Source organism: Myxozyma melibiosi, assembly GCF_037950935.1.
Source record: "Myxozyma melibiosi strain Phaff 52-87 chromosome Unknown BZA70scaffold_5, whole genome shotgun sequence".
In the NCBI taxonomy this organism is placed as follows: Eukaryota; Fungi; Ascomycota; class Lipomycetes; order Lipomycetales; family Lipomycetaceae; genus Myxozyma; species Myxozyma melibiosi.
This window is the reverse complement of record NW_027042919.1, coordinates 144,022-155,862: the sequence shown is the minus strand read 5'-3', so window position 1 is coordinate 155,862 and position 11,841 is coordinate 144,022. Positions and strand designations below refer to the sequence as shown.

Sequence of the window (11,841 nt, the reverse complement as noted above, 5' to 3'; positions counted from 1 at the left end):
GACATCACAAAACAGACAGAAGGCACTGAAGACGTGATTGCGACGAAAATCGACCGAGAAGAAACATGCCAATTTCTATGTCCTTGTTTGCTTCTCAATAGATTTTTTCTAACTATCGACGCGGGGTACAATTGTCCGCATCCTTCTCGAGTGTTTCTCGGCGATAGAAGTGAATGGCTACGGTATGTAGGGTATGGCTGAGTGTGGGGTGAGGCGCTAACCCGGCTTAGGAGAATGTGAGATATCCCGGGGTTAAGGCAGAAATTGGTGTACAATAGAGAACACCGTACTTGGAATGGTCGACATCGACAAAAAGCAGCGAAGTCTCCAGGCCCTGCCGCGCGAGATTTTGCTCGAAATCATCTCCTATGTTCCGTCTCGGACGCTGATTGCCTTGTGCAACCACTCGCACTTCTGGCGGGGGTTGATACATGATAATCCGACGTTTTGGCGCGATCTTGAATTTTCCGCAGATGAGACTGCAGCTGACGAAAGTGCAGTCTTGTACGTCGAGAAGTATGCTGCGAATCTCATACACATGCAAGCTGTGCTCGAAGGCTGTGGGGGTAGCTGTTCGAGCGAGGATGATGAGGACTCTCTCGAAGACGTTCAGATTCCCTTGATACTGATTTCCCCGGAGCGCTGCCTTGCCCGCTACCGCCTGGCCAAATATGATGATGATGATGATGGTGATGATAAATCTCTGGAACGTGAAGAACCAGTTGTGTATAATGCCCGTCGTCCTCTCTGGCCAGAGCAAATTAAGGAAAAGCTACTTCAAGTTGCTAAAGATATATTGGAGGAGAGACAAGACTTTGTTTGGAGGGAGAAGTTTGTCTGGCCCCTTATCAATCTACAACTAGCTACGTGGGATCCTGCGGTGTGGGGGGTTGGGAGCAGTGCAGATCCATATGATTGTCGAGTGGCGTGGGAGTTTTTGAGATGTGTGGAGTCGATTCATATGCCGCTTGGCGATATGATGACGTTTTTTGCACGTTGTGCGGCAGCCGAGAAAAAAGAGAGCTTACGTATTTTCTCCCTACGGTTCTTTCCTCAGTCGGGATCACCAGTAAATATTCGGAGCAAGCAACTTGAGTTGGGCACCTTCTACAGTCTAAGTGTACTCAGCCTTAATGTTTCCGATGATGAGGTTTCTTGCTCTCCTCCTCGTCCTCGCGCACAGATTTCTCAGAATATGCTGGCCCAGCTTGTGCGGAGTTTTCCGGAACTGAGAATGCTCGAGCTGCACGATTTTCTTGTTTCTTCTGATAGCAGTGATCAGGGAAAGCTAGAAATGCGCAATGTGAGACATGTTGATTTCTCCGGGACCGAGTTTGAATGCGGCTTCCCGCTACTCAAAGGAGAGTGCCATTTCCTCACGCTTGTAAGGTCGCCGCATGTTGCAGATTTATTTGGTTCAGAAGGAAGGGCTGAAGGCCTGCTTCAGCACTTATGGTTCATCGATCTGAGTGACAACCCCGACATCACTGATACGATGATTATAGACTATTTGGACCATATATCCTCTGAGCATATACCCGGTGGGCTCTTTGGAAGTGATGGACTTCTTGCGCTAAGGAATTGCCCCAGACTTGAGTTTTCATCGCAATTGCTTGAACGGCTATATATTTACTTCGGCGTAATTGACATCAGCCAGAACAAAGCTGTCACGGATCATGTTCTTTCTGAACTGCTTCAGGTAGCGGACGTGGATCGGACGAGGGAGCTCGGGAATCCTTTAGACGTCAACGTCAGTCGGACGTCAGTGACTGAAGAGGCATACAAGAGGTCGAAGAACCAGCATAAGTCCGTGAAGCTTTACTGGTGGGGTGATGGAGAGAGCTCGGACGAAAGTGAATGGAAGATGTTGATAAGGAGAGGTTCTAGCACTCTAGCGAGAAGTATTACATACAATCTGGTTAAGACAATGGGGAAAAAGTATATGTTTAATATGTTTGACTGAATTTGGTTTGCACTGATCTTCCTGACAGTAACTGAAGTCCTGGCTGCTATGGCACATGTGGGGGAAGGGGACACGATGAGCACACTTGTCGAAAAGATGCAGGAATATCCGGTTGATAGATTAGAGCTCTCAAAATACAATACATTCTGGCTTATGAGATCATAATAAGATCATTATAACAATTTGGCTACCCCAGGCACATTCGGGAAGAGAGCATAAAGTGCGCGCTTCTGTCAAAAGAAGTAGAAATGTCGGTTTAATAAGATCATGAATAGCTTTAATTGATTCTTATCGCTGTAGTTGCGCAACTATTCCTTTAGAATAAATCATGTCATGCATGGAAATTCCCGATTGGGTAGTTCGGCCGGTTTGCGAGTAAAACTCGTTATATATAACTATATGTGGTGATAAACCCCTCTCTGTAGACCAGATGCAACAGAGAGCAGCGAGTATCAAACTATGTAAAGAAATTCATGTGTGAGGGCGCAAAAGTGTTAAGCTGGCTTAGAAGGCTGAGAGTGCGTCTGTGTTGCAAGCCCTACAGGGTCACACCAACACAAACACCAATGCCTCAGAACAAGACAAATCAAAACAAAACAAAACAACACGGACAGAAAGCAGTGAAGACGCGTCTTTTCGGGCAGCAGTCAACGGGAACAGACACGCCACCCTTCCTTTTCTTATTATCAGATTCTTAATGTATTTCTTTTGATTGACGCTTGATCAGTTGACGATATAGGATTTACAGAGATCCTTACACTCGAAATGGTCGACAACAAGTACTTTGATTTCGAGGCCCTGCCTGATGAGATCCTGCTCTTAATCATCTCATACCTTCCGTGCAAGACTCTGATATCCATGTGCAGTCTATCGCACTTTTGGCGCCAGCTCATATGTAATAGTCAAACATTTCGGCGCGAGTTTGAGTTTATCAAAGATGGGGCAATAACTGAAGACAGTGTCATCGCGTACGTCGCGAAGAATGTACCAGAGATTGTGCGCATCAACGCTTCGAATCCGCTCTTCTGGCAAATACTGGAGGAAGAAAGTCCTGTTCCTGAGGACTCAATGGTAGAACCCGACCCGGAAATGTATTTTTCTTTGCCGCGCTTCCTTACTCGATGCCGCGCAATCAGAAATGACGATATTTCAAGGAATCGGTTCGTTGACTTGTGTGATATGGTCGAACAGGCGGATCCATCAGATAAGCTTGACTATGATCCAATTTCTCCCACAATACCGTTGGACAGCTTTACGTGGCGATATTGGTCCTCTAGTCCTCTAATTGATGATTTGTTGGATTACGCGACATTTGCTGAGATTTGCACACATATACATTTGCGCTTGAATACGTGGGATACTGCGGTGTGGGAGTGCGAGAGCAATTCAGATCAATCTGACTCTGGAATAGTATGGGAGATTTTACGAGGCGTTCAGATGCTTAGTATTCCGCTCGATGCGATGATGACGTATTTTTGCGCAGCAGCGGAGAATAGTCAGGTACACCTAGGCATAAAATACCTACGATTTCTTGTTCAGCCAGGATCTTCAGTCACCATCGAGAGCCAACAACTCAGATGGGGCCAGCAGTTCGAAAACCTACATGACCTCATCATCAACGACGACGTGCATGGGGATTTTTATTCTCCTCGTCCTCGTCACGAGATCTCTCAGGATCTGCTGGCCCAGATTTTGCTAGCTATGCCGAATCTTGGGAAACTTGTGCTATGCGACTTTCACGTGTTATCTGACGATGAAAAGCAAGAGTGTCTTGATATGCGTCAGCGCAAATGCATTCTTCATGTTGATTTCTCCGGGACTGAGTTTGCGTGTGGTTTCCCTTTACTGAGTGATAAATGCTATTATATCATGCTTCGCCGGTCGCCACATATTGCAGACTTACTTGGTGCAGGAACAAAATGCGTATCTATCTTTCAACATTCAACTTTTATCGATCTAAGTGGCAACTCCGAGATCACTGATGCGATGCTTATAAATAATTGGATCTTCGCAGAGGTGTTGGAACGCGGATATTGGAGGGGCAGAATTGCGCTGAGGAATTGCCCTGGACTTCGGTTTTCGTCTCAATTGCATGAGCATCTGATGCACTATCACACGATCGACCTGAGCCGAAACGAAGCCGTCACAGATGATGTCCTATCTGGCTTGCTTCAGATTGCGGACGCGGCGCCAGATAGGCTTGAAAGTCCCTGGTTTGTCGATGTAAGCCGGACGTCAGTGACTGAACAGGCATATAAGCGATTTATGAAACAGTATAAGCATGTGCATGTCGACTGGTGCAGGTCTGAGGAAATTGGGGAGAGCTTCAAAGAAAAGAATCGGGAGAAAATGATTTCTGACTCTATGACATGAGGTTACGAGGCTGGCGACCCGACCCATTAGGACTGACCATCCACGCCTCACCTCAAAGAATCTCTTCTGTCTGATACGTTACTTAAAGCATGCTCTAATTCAGGCCAGTACTCTCCCATGTCATTGAAACCACTATCAACTGGTCAGCTTCTACATGAAAGATTCTCCATTTATTCAGAAGTTCCCCGTCCGTAAGGTCCGCCCCCGTCGCTCTTTTTGGTAAGTCTCCTTTTCTGGCAAGAGGACAAAACGGCGCTATCTGTAGAGTAAAATATAAGGAAGCATGGCTTAGTCTTCTTGATAATCGACCTTCATCTACGATCTTCCTCTGCCACTTCCACTTCTACTTCCACTTCCAACCTTAATCATCGCTTATCCCTCCTTTCACCATGTCCTCCAATGACATTCTTGAGGTGGAGCGTAAATAGGCGGGCTAGCCATTTAATTTTACTTTAGTGACCTTAAGTCCGGGGTAAAAAGCTTACTTTAACGAGGGGTTTGTGGGATCCGGTACAATATCTTAGCGATGCTTCTCTGAGGCTGTTTCTACCAATTTGCTCAGATATATCAGTAGTCCCCGGCCAGCGGCAACTATCGTTGTGTTTACTTTCATCTGCTTGCAGAATTAGTGCACGATGGAAACTACGGTGAAATCTGTACCGGAAACGGCCGACGGCAAATCCTCCAGGCTCCAAGACCTGCCTCACGAGGTCCTGTTCCTGATTCTCTCCTACCTCCCGCAAAGCACATGGGTCGTCTTGCAGAATTCATCGCCTTTCTGGAGGACTTATATACACAACAACCCAGCATTTTGGCGCAATCTTGAGTACGTCACGACCGCGAAAGCAGCTGGCGCCGTGCCCATGGCGTTTGGAGCAAAAAATAAAGATGTTCAGTATGTCGAGGATAATACGCCGGAGCTAGTGCGCTTGAGAATTGAGGTCCATTTCTCCGCGCAGTTCTCTTACGCAGGAGCCAATAATCGTGCTCCCGTCATACTTTTTTCATTGCCGCGCTTCCTTTCCCTCTACGGCGCAGCCAAGAAAAATGATGGCATCAAGGTCTCCCCGGAGAGGGCCATGATGTTACGCTCTGCTCTTATTGCTAAACCGATATTGGAGCCGCAATTTAAGATCAAGACGAATACTCACTGGCCCCATATTACCTTGCGCTTGAACAGGTGGGATCCTGCAGTGTGGGGACCCGGTGACCATGAGGGTCGGGATGATCGTCAATCTGCATGGGAGCTCTTAGGATTTGCGGAAAAACTTGATATGTCGCTGGAAACTATGGAGCCTTTTCTCTGCAGACTAGTCGATAAGATGTCGATAACGCTAAAGTCAACGTCCTTACGGTTTTTTGCTCAGTCTGGTTCACAAGTTACTATCGAGAACAAACAGCTCCAATTTGGCCACCAGTTTTTCAATTTGAAAAAACTCTCCATCAACGGACCCAGTCGTGATGCTCCTGGTTTTCGTCACGAGATTTCTCAGAATACGCTGGCCCAGGTATTGAATGCTATGCCGAAACTGGAAGAACTCGTGCTATGTGACTTTTATGTGACGTCTGATAAAGAGAGCGGTCAGGGAAAACGGGAAAAGAAGTTGAGTCTTCTCAAACTAAAATCGCTGGATATTTCAGGGTCCAAGTTTGCGTCCGGTTTCCCGTCACTGAGCAGCAAGTGCAAGTCCATCAATCTCTCTCGGTCGCCGCATACTGCATATGTGCTTGGTGGAGCAAACAGGGGCGCCCGTACTCTTCAACGAGCAGACGACCTCGATTTGAGTGAGACTGCCACTCTCACTGATACGATGCTTTTGGAATATCTGTGCGACCCGGACAATGAACCAAAGTCGATCATGAACAGACATCTTGCGCTGAGTAATTGCCCCAAACTTGAGTTTTCGCCCGAAATGATTAACCGGATTACTCGTCACTATATGGTGCTCGACTTGAGCGGAAACAAAGCCGTCACGGATGCTGTTTTATCCAAAGTTCTCAAGGGAGCCGAAGTGATTCAAGTGCCTGGTGGCAGAATGATCGACGTCCGCAGGACGTCTGTGACCGAACGTGCATACAAGCGGGCCATGAAGCAGCCAGCTAATGTGTTCCTGCTCTGGTAAAGTCACTTATGAGGCTCAGATATCTTCTGAGGGCCAAGCGTGGCTCCGAATATTGTGATCGATACGAATCCATTTACAGAAGTACAGAAATGTACGAGACTTTGTATTCGCGCTGCGCTGGTACTTTCTGCAGTAACGAATGATTTGGCAAGATTTTCGGCAATACTGAGAGAACGCCACAGCCCATTTTTGACTAGGTCCTGGTGAGTATCTTGCGCAGAGTCGCGACTAGTATTGCGAGCTTCCGCCTTAGACGCGGGTTCTTCAAGAGCTACTTCTCTGTACATTCCAAACATCCTCGCTCTTCTTCAGAGTGTTGATGTGAGTTCTCTCAGCAGACAGTTCAGTATATGCATATCTGATTTTTTTTCTGTTGTTTTGTTTCGTTTGTTCATTTCATAGGTGGAGAAGGGGATAAAATCTGTCATAACCCAGTTGGATACTATCTATACATAGAAATATCTTATCATCATCATTATAATGATTTGGCTACTCCATGAACATTTGGGGAGAGGGCACCCAACGTGCGTTTCTGTAAAAGATGCAGTAATGCCGGTTTAATCAGACCATAAATAGCTTTAATTGATTTTTAACGCTGAAGTTGCGGCCATATTCCTTTAGTATGTATTAAAACATGCATGTAAGCTCCCGAATGGATATAAATACCTCTTTATAGGCCAGATGTAACAGAGAGGAGTAAGATCAAAAGATATCAGGAAATGTCAGTGCGAAGATGCAATAGATTTATGCTGTCTAAAGAAGGCTGAGAGTGTATCTGTGTCACAAGCCGTACACAAACCCCACTGTCACAAAACAAGACAAAACAAAACAAAACAAAACAGCACGGACACAAGGCAGTGAAGACGCGTTTTCTGGGCAGTTAACGGGAGCGGACACGCCTCCTTTCCATTTTTGTTATCAGCTTCCCTATGGATTTTTTTTGATTGATTGACGCCGGATTGGATACAACTGATATGGAGGCTACAGAGAACTCCTCTGCACCGGAAACGGTCGAGAGCAAGTACTTCGATTTAGAAGCCCTGCCTCGCGAGATCCTGCTCTTAATCATCTCCTACATTCCTACCAAGACGCTAATTGCCATGCGCACTCTATCGCACTTCTGGCAAGAGTTCCTACAGAATACTATTTTGCGCGAATTTGAGTTCCTCAGAGATGGGACAACAGCTGGCGACGATACTGTCGCGTACTTCGAAAAGAAGGCACCGGAGATCGTGTGCCTGGAGCTCATAGCTCTACACCAGAGCACCAAAAAGTGGTACGAGATATATTTCTCCTTGCCGCGCTTCCTTGCCTGCTACGATTCAATGAAGTACGAGTTGATGGAGAGAAAGAAGTTGATGGAGAGAAAGAAACGTAATCCGTCAGATCTGCTAAATACTAGACGGAGATTCACGTCTCTTGACTTCAAGAACGTCGCTTACTGGGTTACTCAACAGATTGTGGAGAACGAGCCGGATTTCTATTTTCCCCCTACCAATTTGCTCCTGCGTACGTGGGATCCTGCAGTTTGGGGATGCGAGAGCAGTACAGATCAATATGCTTGTAGATTAGCATGGGAGCTTTTGAGAAGCGTGCAGTCGTTTTACGTGCCGCTGGACAAGATGGTGGCGTTTCTACGCGCAACAGTCGAGAAGGGAGAGGAGAAACTAGATTTGGAGTGCTTAGGGCTGTTTTCTCAGTCAGGATCACCGGTTACTATTGAGATCAAGGAACTCAGGCTTGGTCAGCTGTTTAATAACCTACGTGTACTCATCATCAATGAATCCGAAGATGAGTATAGCTGCTCTCCACCTCGTCCTCGCCACGAGATTTCTCAGAATGGATTGGTCCAGCTTCTTAAGGGCATGGAAGGACTGGAGGAACTTGTATTATGTGACTTTTACGTGTCGTCTGATGAAGACAATGGGCAGGAATCGCTAGAGATATCTTACATCCAGACTGTTGATTTCTCCGGGACCGAGTTTGCGGGCGGTTTCCCGTTACTGGGTGATTACTGCAAATGCATCACGCTCCGCCGGTCGCCTCATCTCGCAAATTTACTCCAGGCTGGAAGTGAGGACGGATGTGTTCTTCAATATGCATCGTTCCTCGACCTTAGCGACAACTGCGAGATCACTGCTGCGATGCTTTTAATGGGTTTAAGAAACTCCTCGGGGGACACATTAATACTTAGGCTGAGGAATTGCTCCAAACTTGAGTTTTCGCCCCAGTTGCTTAAGAGGCTGATGCTGAGCAGTTGCGTGATCGACCTGGGCCAAAACAAAGCGTTCACAGATGACACTTTATCTGACTTGATTAAGCTATCACCTGACTTGATTGAGCTATTACCTGCTTTTAAGCCGCGGGATTGTGAGACGGACTGGCATATCAACGTCAGTCAGACGTCGGTGTCTGAGAAAGCATACAAGCGGTGGTTAATGCCGGATATGTGGCAGCATAACATTACGCGACTGTACTGGTGGGGGCGTGGCGGAACCTCTGAAGAAAAGAAATGGAAGGAGGAATCAAGCTCGACGAACTTCAAGCCTAGCCACGAATATTGTAACCTGTGCAGACCAGTGCAGACCCGTTCACGCAGAGGCACATTCTCCTGAGACTCTTTATATGGGCTGCACTGATCTTCCTTGCAGTGAATACTGGAGACTTGACTACTGGTAGTGAGTCGCTCGATATATGGTTTGAATCGCATGGCGGGACGACAATATGGGCGCGAATCGGACTCGCGTCTGCCGGGGCGGGTAAAATGTCACTATAACTGTAACTGGAAGTGGAAAGAATATGTATAGGCTCGAGTATGTGATGCAGAGGAGATAATAGATAAATGAGTTACATGGTAAATCTTCGTTTATAGTCTTTATGCAAGAGAGAGAAGCGAAGGGTCGAAAGCTAATCAGGGGATCCCAGGGTGAAGGTGTCGTTATGCGGGCTCGAAGACTGAGAGCGCGCCTTTGTCCCAAACCCTAGTACCCTTCACCTTACTTGTCTAGTTATTCAGAGCGAGAGGGGAGTCCTGATGAAAGCGATAGCTTAGATGCAAAGACTAAGTTGGGAGGTGGCGTGAAAGGAGGCTATCAAGGCTTAGAGGCACAAATAGTAGGAGAGCGGAGTAATCGATATGATATTCAATAGATGTCTGAATAGTACAGCGATTGATCCTTGGATTTCTAAAATCAGAGATCAAGGATCTTCTACACAACCTACGGACTAACGTACGGACCTGAGGGTATCAGAGAGAAGGTCGAGGAAGGTCTGCTGAGGCCCGCTCTCTACGAGAGGAATACTCAGCCACCACCGCCGACCTCTAGCCGTCAAGGCTACGTAACCCCTCGTGCAGGATCCGGGTGTTACACTTTGTGAGATACCCCGCGGTTCAGGCCGTTGCGAGATCTGTGCTTCCCCAGATTTATCGACCTGCGCGTATATAAGATTGCTCCTCGGCCAGCAGCAGCTATTTTCTTTTTATTTTAAGCCTGCTTTGCATGCTACACTGCTTGACAATGGAATTTACAGACAACCCCGCACTGGTCGAAAAGGCCGACAGCAAAGGCCGCAGTCTTGAGACACTGCCTCACGAGATCCTGCTCATGATCATCTCCTACCTTCCATCCGAGAAGCTCATCGCCTTATACAGTCTATCGGACTTCTGGTCGGATTTGATAAACAACAGTTCGACGTTCTGGGGGGAGCTTGAGTTCATCCCAGATGGGAAAATAGTTGACGACAGTGCTGTCGCGTCCATCGTGAAGAAAGCGTTGGGGATCATGCGCATCGAACCTGACCCTGACTTTAGGTACAGAAGCTACGGCACAAAGCCAGACCGCTACCCTGCTATATTCATCTCCTTGGAGTGCTTGTTCAGTCGCTACAGTGAAATCGGGAGAGGTAACAGTAGCTGTTTGTATTCATTTAAGGCCAAATTGCTCTCGACTAAGCAGAGTCCCGCAGAGCGAGGAGCTGAGGGCAGGGAGGAGGTTTATAGAATAGCGAGCGAGTATATATCAAATCATTATCCTGTGAAGGCTTGCATCGATTGGCGTATGAATCGAATAAGTCCTGCGGCGTTTTTGGATTTGGGTGAAGAAGATCGATATTTGCATGAAGGACTTTGGGAGCTTTTGAGAGGTGTACGGATGCTTCATCTGCCGCTGGATACGATGGCGACGTTTTTATACACAGCAGTTGAGAAGGGTGGGAAAAAACTTTCCGTAGAGCTCCTACAGTTTTCTGATCAGTCTGGATCATCACTTAACATTGAGAGCAAGGAGCTTGAATTCGGCCAACTATTCGACTCCCTGAAAGTACTCATCATCAACGACACCAAGAATGAAGAATTGGGTTCTCCCCGTCCTCGTCACAAGATATCACAGAATCTGCTGGCCCAGCTCTTGCAAAGTACGCCGCGACTGGAGGCACTTGTCCTGTGCGACTTTTACGTACCGTCCAATAACAGCGGCAAGCCGGAAACGCCCAGAGCTCTTGATCTGCTGAGCCATGATGATATTGAGTATGTTGATTTTTCCGGGACCAAATTCGCGAGTGGTTTTCCGCTGCTGAACAAGAGTTGCAAATCTGTCAGGCTCCGCCGGTCCCGGCTTTCTGCGGCGTTCTTTTATGAAGCGCTGAAGGCCCCAGATGCTCTTCCAGATCTACAACTTCTGGATCTAAGTGACAGCCCTGATATCACCGATGCGATGCTTTTGGGGTATCTTTACCATAAACGGGCGCTACCGAAGACATTCCAGCTGAGAAATTGCTCCGGGCTCGAGTTTAGCTCTACGTTGCTTCAACAACTGGCATCTCACTGTTTGGTGATTGACGTGAGCCAAAACAAGGCTTTCACGGATAAAGCTTTGTATGCCTTGTTCTTCTGGTCAAACATTAGTCTGAAAAATATCGATATCTGTGGGACGTCAGTAACTGAAGGGGTAGGCAAGCTGTTTATGATGCGGCCTGATGCGAGTGTGCATGTGAATTGGTCGAGGAATGGGGAAGTCAGAGCAGAAGAAAGATGGGTTAAGAAGATGGATAAGAGAGAAACGCAATCTTATTATGCTCGCGACGAGAAAAAGATGTCAAAGTATACGAATTTACTCTGCGCCGATCCTTTTTTCAGTATCGAGAGACTTGACTACTGGTGGAGGATTGCTGGATATACGGGGTGATATGAGAAACTAGTGGAAGAGAGCAGATACGCGTCGGGAACGCGTCGTTAGGGCCGGGTAACTTTACGCGCTAACCCGAATGCGGACGGCTGTCAAAAAGGGCTCGAGCGACTGGCGTCCGGCGCATTGCGAGCAGCCTGAAGGCCACAGCGGTTTGGGGAGTGAGAGCAGAATGGAGGAGAGAGGAGGAAGAGATGCA

General features: G+C 47.2%; 5 protein-coding genes across 5 annotated transcripts; all 5 read left to right on the top strand.

Moving 5' to 3' along the window:
- The first annotated feature begins 142 nt into the window (after positions 1-142).
- Positions 143-2,467, top strand: BZA70DRAFT_153402 (uncharacterized protein). The gene is made up of 3 exons (XM_064909724.1): positions 143-182; positions 231-1,938; positions 2,001-2,467. Exons 2-3 carry the CDS (start codon positions 296-298, stop codon positions 2,077-2,079), a joined length of 1,722 nt encoding a protein of 573 aa, XP_064768371.1. The 5' UTR covers positions 143-182; positions 231-295; the 3' UTR covers positions 2,080-2,467.
- A 261-nt stretch (positions 2,468-2,728) lies between these two features.
- Positions 2,729-4,336, top strand: BZA70DRAFT_289261 (uncharacterized protein; the record flags this gene model as incomplete). Its single annotated transcript, XM_064914099.1, has 1 exon — positions 2,729-4,336. The coding sequence occupies one exon, from the start codon at positions 2,729-2,731 to the stop codon at positions 4,334-4,336; it is 1,608 nt and encodes a 535-aa protein (XP_064768370.1).
- Positions 4,337-4,971: 635 nt separating this feature from the next.
- BZA70DRAFT_267183 (uncharacterized protein) lies at positions 4,972-6,459 on the top strand (the record flags this gene model as incomplete). The annotated part of the gene is made up of 1 exon (XM_064911084.1): positions 4,972-6,459. The coding sequence occupies one exon, from the start codon at positions 4,972-4,974 to the stop codon at positions 6,457-6,459; it is 1,488 nt and encodes a 495-aa protein (XP_064768369.1).
- Positions 6,460-6,946: 487 nt separating this feature from the next.
- BZA70DRAFT_153317 (uncharacterized protein) lies at positions 6,947-9,556 on the top strand. The gene is made up of 2 exons (XM_064909722.1): positions 6,947-9,313; positions 9,392-9,556. The coding sequence occupies exon 1, from the start codon at positions 7,434-7,436 to the stop codon at positions 9,072-9,074; it is 1,641 nt and encodes a 546-aa protein (XP_064768368.1). The 5' UTR covers positions 6,947-7,433; the 3' UTR covers positions 9,075-9,313; positions 9,392-9,556.
- BZA70DRAFT_153318 (uncharacterized protein) lies at positions 9,557-11,806 on the top strand. Its single transcript, XM_064909723.1, has 2 exons — positions 9,557-11,664; positions 11,766-11,806. Exon 1 carries the CDS (start codon positions 9,960-9,962, stop codon positions 11,640-11,642), a length of 1,683 nt encoding a protein of 560 aa, XP_064768367.1. The 5' UTR covers positions 9,557-9,959; the 3' UTR covers positions 11,643-11,664; positions 11,766-11,806.
- The last annotated feature ends 35 nt before the right edge of the window (positions 11,807-11,841 follow it).